Source organism: Colletotrichum aenigma (genome assembly GCF_013390185.1).
Source record: "Colletotrichum aenigma strain Cg56 chromosome Unknown KSG_Cg56_contig08, whole genome shotgun sequence".
In the NCBI taxonomy this organism is placed as follows: Eukaryota; Fungi; Ascomycota; class Sordariomycetes; order Glomerellales; family Glomerellaceae; genus Colletotrichum; species Colletotrichum aenigma.
Window position 1 is genome coordinate 1741209 of NW_023500914.1, and position 7708 is coordinate 1748916.

Genomic DNA, 7708 nt, shown 5'->3' on the forward strand with positions numbered 1-7708 from the left:
GGTGGAAGGGATCCCTGGCAGGCTCGGCTGCCCGCCGGCAAAAAGAGACGGGCAACAGTCATGCTGGGTGCTGTGAGAGAGGGCACAGGCTGCGCCGTACAGTACTGTCAGTGGCAGATCACACCACGCTGCCGATCGCTGCTGGCCCTCCTCCGTACGTCTGATAGTTGGGACGATGGGACGAACTTGACCTTCAGGCGGCATGGACATGACAGCCCGGCAGCACACCCACAGCCTTCAGCCGGAGCCTTCCAGAAGTAGCCTTCAGGCTTCTGCAGGAACAGAGAGTTCCGAGGTGCAAGAACGAAGAGGAGATGGTGCGACGCGCCGAGTCACGAGAGGCAGAAGAAACGAGAAAAAAGTTGGTCATCTTGGATGTTTGTCGTCGGGTTCGCGACCTGCTGGCGATGCATCTAAGTCGGTTGTACGACGGGCGATGACGAGGAGCCTTGGTTGCGGCGGGTGTGCTCCTGTGCCACGGCGTTGGCCGTTGATTGGGGCGAAGCAACCTGCGATGCGGTCGATTGGCGCGTCCCAGCTGCCCGGGACTTTTTTGCTCTCTCTCGCTGACAACTCCGACCCAAAACTGCGACGGCCCATCGCTGCGGTTGAGAGATGCAGGGAGCACCGCTACTTCTCCCGCCAGCAGGCCAACGACGACATCGGAATCCGCTATCAGCAGCACTCGCGATTGCGCGCGGCCCTCACAGATTTCGCAAGAGCAGCGGCAACAGCACATCGGAGATGCTGGGCTGACTCGCAACCGCTGGCTGCCCGGCCACAGGGGAGGAGCCTTTCCCTCGCGGCAGGGGTGTGCCGGCCGCGAAATGGTCTTGACATCCTGTTGGACCCCTAACGGCCGGGGTCTGTATCTGCTGCATCCGCAGCGCATGCGACAATCGCAAACGGCTCTGGTGCTGTTGGTTGGGTCCCTTATTTTAATGAGCTTCCTCTCTGGGACGCAGGAATCGCCACGCCTGCTGCTGTGCCGTTTCTCTTACTCCCTCTCACATACGTGGTGCAGTCCTAGCCTGTGTTGGAACTTTTGGCGACAAGCGGTTTGCATTACTGCTTTAGTAAGAGTCTCACCACCATATCCGACTATCCATCCTGCTCCTCTAATTATTCCGGCTTCGTTTGGTTTAATAGTTTTGGGTGTTGGTTTCCCTCCGCTGGGCTGGCTTTTCAGCATTTGAGCTGCTTGTTTTTGGCCCACTTCGCCTTTGCGAGCAGAAAACTACAGAAACAGGCGCAAACATGACGAACAAAACCCTCGATCGCGACGTGGAGCGCCGGCCAGAGGAGGAGACGCCGCTGCTGGCGCACGACCTCCCCGCGACGGTCGCGCCCAGCCGTGCATACCAGTTCAAGGTCATTGCGATTTCCATGATTTTCATCGTGATTGTCGAGGTCGGCGCGCTGCTGCAGGTCCCGCCGACGTACCAGATTATGGAGCAGATCATCTGCGAGAAGCGCTTCCCCGGCCACATCGCGACGGACGCGGCGGACGATGTGTGCAAGGGGCCCGAGGTGGCGGGCGAGCTGGCCATGGTGAAGGGCTGGTTGAATTCGTTTGATTGTATCCCGCGTGAGTTGTCCTGTGCTATGCTGCTTGTGTGAAGAAGACGGCCTCTGACGTGGTCCAGCGCTCATTACGTCCATCCCGTACGGCATCATTGCGGATAAGTACGGCCGTCGCCCTGTCTTGACGTTGGCCATGTTTGGTCTGTGCCTGGAGTTTATGTGGATGCTGCAGCCGCGTGAGTGCACTACCCGAGACGTATCGTTTGCTTCGTTTGCTAAAGCGAGACAGTGCTGTGGCCCAACGTGCTGCCTCTCTGGACGGTCTGGTTCGGCGCAGTCTTCCAGTTCATCGGTGGTGGCGCTGCCATCGTCCAGGCCATGGTGTGGACCATGATTTCTGACGTTGTCCCAATCTCCAACTTGTAAGTACCACAAACGCGTCTTGATTTCCAGCCATCTGACGCCCCGCCAGGACATCCGTGTACTACAAGGTCGGCACGATAGCCCTGACAGGCGAGCTCGTCGTCGCCCCAATCAGCGCCGCCTTGCTCACCAAGTCCCCCTGGCTCCCGCTTTGTCTCGGCCAGGCCCTGCTCACGTTTGGCGCCTGCCTGCCGCCCTTCATCCCGGAGACGTCCGAGTTCCGGCGGGCTGCCGATGTGGAGGTCGAGCAAACGCTCCACCGCGCGGAGGCGGACGGCGCCGAGAGCGCCAAGCGCACGCTGCGGGAGCAGATTGTCTACTCGATGAAGAACGACATGAACCACGTCTACAACTTCCTCATCAAGTCCAAGAGAATCCTCCCACTGGTGCTGGGCTTCAACCTCACGGTGATTATCAAGTACATCAAGGTGGAAATCACGTCGCAGTACGTGCACAACCTGTTCGGATGGTCCTGGGCAAAGGTAGGCAACCCACCCCCTCCGAAATGCATCCCAGACGCTGACGGCAACACACAGGCAACCCTGCTCGGCACCGTCTCTACAATCACAAACATGACCATGCTCCTCGCCGTGCTACCCTTTCTCAGCTGGTACATCACCAAGCGCACGGCGCTGCACCCGCTCATCCGCGACCTCTGGCTCGTGCGCATGACGGGCATCTTCCTCAGCCTGGGCTGCTTCATGGTCGCGGTCGCGTACAAGCCGTGGTTCCTCATCGCGGCGCTCGTCATCTTCAGCATGGGCGCGACGTACACCAACATCTGCCGCGCGGTGCTCAACGCCGTCGTCGAGCCGCACACCATCGGGACCTTGAATACGGCTATCGGCTGGGTCGAGCAGCTGAGCACGCTGGTGTCAGCGCCGGTGATTTCCGCGCTGCTGCGCGCGGGGACGAGGATTGGAGGGGCGTGGGTCGGGTTGCCGTATATGGCGGCGACGGTGATGGCTGTGTGCGGGACGGTGCTGGTGTTTGGGTACCATTTGCCGGGGGATAAACTGCTTTGAGAGGTTTGGTTTGGGTTTGGTTTGGTGCATGGCGTGGCCCGGTAATTAGACTACAGATGCAGAATCTAGATGTTTTGTTTTGTGATATGTGGAGATGGTGCGGGTGCTGGCTGTTTGGTCTCAGATGGCTATCCGTCGGTGAGGGTGACAGCCCATGATGCTCTTGTTTCTGTGTGCTTGATTGATGGAGTCATCCCGTGAAGCGCAAATGCGTCCAACACACGGAGCATGAGAAATCAGATTGTCTTCGTATTCTTAATGAATGCAAATGCCCGCGATGAGGCGGTTGTTACCAGCTCCTGACAAGCCAGAAGATGACTGGAGGAGAGAGCCATCTGCCTCATTTGTGTAAAACCCCCATCAGGCAGTTGTCCCTGACTTTCTCCTTCTCTCATCTTTCTCTCTTCGTGCGCCATGTGCGGCCATTTAGTTGTTGATCATCTGCCTACTCTTCTCCTCCTCTCCTTTCTCCGTTAAACAAGCTGCTGATGGCCGTATGTGGTCAGTTTCTCTCTTCGTCCTCTGTGATGAAAACTTGCTAACTTCTTTCCCCAGCCCATCAACCAATTCGCAAGACGGCTAGGAAAGAGAGATTCTTCCTCTCACTCCTGTTTCGTTCTGGAGTGGCCATTTGATCCCCTTCTTCGTTCTTTGCAACGCGTTGCTGATGACAGCATTCGGTCAGTTCATCTCTTGCCCGTACCCCGTGGCTAGCAATTGCTGACTCCTTTCCTCAGCATATCGACCGAGTTTCTCCTTATCTCTCTGCCCCTCGCTCTCGCATCGACGTTCATCTACGAACGCTAGATTCGATCATTCCAATCTCTCCCCGCCCTCCCGAAGGTGTTGATAGCAGTCACTGGTCAGTTCCTCTCTCGTTCGCATTCCGTGGTAGGCCCTCGTTGACCCCTTTCCTCAGCTCATCGGCCGCATCGTCCATAGACGTGTGGCTCAACTTCCCCGTCTCTCGTCACCCTCTTTGCCTTTCATCCCCGATTCCTTGCTATTGGGCATCTTCTTCTGCCCTTGCCCTAAAGACAGGAGGTGTTGGTCAGACCCTCTCTCCCCCTCCATGATGAACACTCACTGACCCCTTTCCTTAGGTCATCCATCCTTCACATCGCCCCCAACTCGCTTGCTTATTCCCGCTCACGCCCGTTGGTCCGTCCGCGTAGCTAGCGATAAGGGTCACCCACCGTGCGATAAGAGCTCCAGGATGGCGGGGGTGGGGTTCCCGCATGATGTAACACCGAAACGAGCCATCGGACTTTTTTGAGCGATGAGCCATCCGGCCGACGAGGCAGCCACCACCGCCCCGAACCGCTTCTTACCATCATCAACATCGACATACATCTGTTGCCTCTCATCCTCCCAGGCACCAACACCCTCCCACGATCCTAAAAGCCGGCGATAACACTTCCCAGTCACCGCTGATCATCTATACCAACATCATTTCATACTGCGACCAGCCCCCACGCCTGCAGACTTTTTTGGTCTTCTTTTCTTCCCCCCACTACCACCCCGCCATCATCGCCCACCATAGGCCGCCGACGCCGCGACAAACACCCCAAGGGCCGGCCCAACTCCCACCGGCCGCGCAACAAGATGGGCAATGAAGAATCCACCATGCTGGACGACAGCGTCCACCCCAAGACCCTCCAGTCGAGGTCTCTGGGCGCCATTGCCGACTACATAAAGTCCGGCGAGGTGAAGCGCATCGCCGTCATGACCGGCGCGGGCATCTCAACCGCTGCAGGCAGTATGTCTCTCCCACGACTCTCCTTGCGCCAACACACTTTCGCTTTCTAGACCACGGCTAACATGCCACCCCTCCAGTCCCCGACTTCAGATCCCCCGGCACCGGCCTCTACGCCAACCTCGCCCGCCTCAACCTTCCCTACGCCGAAGCCGTCTTCGACATCAGCTACTTCCGCAAGCACCCCGAACCCTTCTACTACCTCGCCAAGGAGCTCTACCCGGGCAAGTTCTTCCCGACCGTCTCGCACGTCTTCATCGCCCTCCTCGCCAAGAAGGGCCTCCTGCAGATGAACTTCACCCAGAACATCGACTGCCTCGAGCGCCGCGCCGGCGTCCCGGACGACAAGATCATCGAGGCCCACGGCTCCTTTGCCACCCAGCGCTGCATCGAGTGCGCCACCCCCTTCCCCGACGACAAGATGCTCCAGCACGTCCAGGCCGAGATCGTGCCCCGCTGTGGTACCTGCGACGGCCTCGTCAAGCCCGACATCGTCTTCTTCGGCGAGGCCCTCCCCGAGGCCTTCCGTAACAACACACACCTCCCCGCCATGGCCGACCTCATCGTCGTCATGGGCACCAGCCTGTCTGTCTACCCCTTCGCCGGACTTGCTGAGGCGTCGCGGTCGGGTGTGCCGAGGCTGTTGCTCAACAGGGAGCGCGTGGGCCAGATGGGTCGCCGTGCGGATGATGTCGTTGAGCTGGGCACGTGCGATGCTGGCGTGCGCAAGCTTGCTTCTCTGCTTGGCTGGCGCGATGAGCTCGAGGACATGTGGCGCGGCATTGTGGGCGAGAAGGAGGCCGAGAGGCAGCTTGCTTCTGCTGCTGCCGACGGTGACGAGGACCTCGAGGAGGAGATCCGCAAGGTCACCGAGAACGTCGGCTCCGCGCTCAAGCTCGATGATGATAAGGAGGAGCCCGAGGTCGTTGGCGCTTCCTTGCGGCAGGACGGTGGCAGCGACACGGAGGATGCGCAGCAGAGCATCCCCAAGGGCACTGTGTCGCGTGTCACCAAGGCGCTCGAGGCGGAGGTCGGCACCGACATCAAGGACGACCGCGGCCGCGAGGGGCACACCGTCTCCGGCTCCGAGGGTGCCCCGCAGGAGGCCACCGACTTCCGCGCCGAGGCCAAGAAGAAGATCCAGCTTGCCGCGCAGGGCGCCGCGACACCCCTCGACGAGGTCGCTGTCGTCTTTGACCCTAATGCGCCCGTTGCCGCCAAGAAGGACACCGCCGCGGATGAGGCACTCACCTCCGGCCCAGCGCGCTACGAGCCCACGACAGCTTCAGAGCCGGCCACCACGTCGGAGTCCACACCCGCTGACACCCCTTCCACATCTTCCAAGGAGACGCAGGACGTCCCCACAACAACAGACAAGACGGCGGAGGCGGCGCCGCCAAAGGCTTTAGAGGCGGAAGAGAAGAAGACGCCGGATGATGCCAAGCTATGACCTCTTTACCAATTCCACCACTCCAACCTTTTTTGATCCTAGCAATCCATTTGCGCAAAAGTACACACACATCCACATACATACTTTGATGGCAGTAGTCAGTCCTTGTCACTATACCTATACCCAACATGCCTTGATATCATCTTTACATTACTCCGTCCATTCGGATGTGCATCTTGTGTCTGTATTACCCACATGACGTTTGATGTCAGCTCATTTACGTATCTTTCCAACCCCGGGCCCAAGGCCCTGTGATGTCGAGCCGCAGGACGTACCTGTTGTAGTAGTGCTCTGGCTTCTTCCCCCGGCTTCGTCGACTTCGTCGGCCACTTGCCGTCCTTGCCAGGGCGACGGTTTCCAGCTCTTTCAGCCAGCTTCGGTCGGATGAGGCCGTAAACACGATTGTGACAGATGTGCCTCATCGTCGACGCGCAGAAGACTGCGCCGGGCATCGCGAGACAGAAGTGCTCTGCCTTTGACTCTCTCGGGACTTCCATCTGCAGCCCGGGGAGCGGCAGCCAGAGTGTGAAGGTCTTCTACGCCTTTTTAACCCACGCCGGGCTCAACTCAGAAGGCTATGGTGGCGAGATTAAGGGCCATTGAAAACATGTGCGGGCAATGGCGGGTTGCTCTGGGGCTGGTATCTGAGGAGTCGCCTCAGCCCCGCGATTGACGATGCGGGAACAATTGAGGTGAGACTCGCTCAACGATACCAACAACAATGCCATGGCGGGTGTTTGCCCCCTTACAGTCCCGGGCCCCTTCCCGCTGGGAGCTTGCGCTGGTGCCGACAGTGTGAACTTGCTGAGCAGTATTGCACTGGCTCCCTCCGTCAGCTCAACCGAGTCTACGACAAGGTCGACACCACATCCTGGTGTTCACCTCGCGGCGGCTCGATCTCAAACGAGCGCATGGATGGATCCGCTCATGGTCGTGTCGCACATGCCTGACTGTCAACCCGCAGATGCGGCATACAGAGCCATTACTGCTCTTCCTGCTCACCCCCTGGAACTCCCAGGCCTTGCTGAAGCATTTCAGTTGCGACTGATGGCTCAACCTGGCAGGTTCCAATGCCATGGCGCATGTTTTCTTTCTTACAACCCCGGGCCCATGCCTCTGTTGTGAAGTCACAGAGTCATACCGCGGCGGTGTTCTAGCTTCTGCCCCGTACCCCGTTGAGTCTGGCGAACGCAGCTACGGCGCAAACAATGTTTCGCCCTTTCGACTCGCTCACCCAGCTGCGAGACAGAGGTCGAACTATTGCGTCCCATATGACTCACTATCGACGCGCAGAAGACTACGCGCGACATCCAACGTCATCGGTATCCTGGTCGTGCATGTCGTCGGACTTCCAGGGCCAGGCCATCGCATTCAGCTTTGACTCCCCGACCAGCCCCAACGCGCGATGATGACGCGTGGTTGCGTTCCTGCAGCCCCGGGCCCATACCTCGGTGATGTGGAGCTCCAGTAGGTAGCGAGAAGATGGCTAGGGAAGGGTGTTCCTTCGCCAGTCGCATGGAACGCTAGGAT

The 7708-nt window shown here is 58.9% G+C and overlaps 2 protein-coding genes across 2 annotated transcripts; both read left to right on the forward strand.

Annotated features, from left to right (window-relative positions):
* Positions 1–1257: 1257 nt before the first annotated feature.
* On the forward strand, positions 1258–2972 carry ustT-1 (Efflux pump ustT; the record flags this gene model as incomplete). The annotated part of the gene is made up of 5 exons (XM_037327253.1): positions 1258–1588; positions 1647–1760; positions 1814–1946; positions 1997–2429; positions 2484–2972. 5 exons carry the CDS (start codon positions 1258–1260, stop codon positions 2970–2972), a joined length of 1500 nt encoding a protein of 499 aa, XP_037173866.1.
* Positions 2973–4577: 1605 nt separating this feature from the next.
* Positions 4578–6178, forward strand: CGCA056_v012010 (NAD-dependent protein deacetylase hst2-1; the record flags this gene model as incomplete). The annotated part of the gene is made up of 2 exons (XM_037327254.1): positions 4578–4731; positions 4809–6178. 2 exons carry the CDS (start codon positions 4578–4580, stop codon positions 6176–6178), a joined length of 1524 nt encoding a protein of 507 aa, XP_037174444.1.
* Between the last annotated feature and the right edge of the window lie 1530 nt (positions 6179–7708).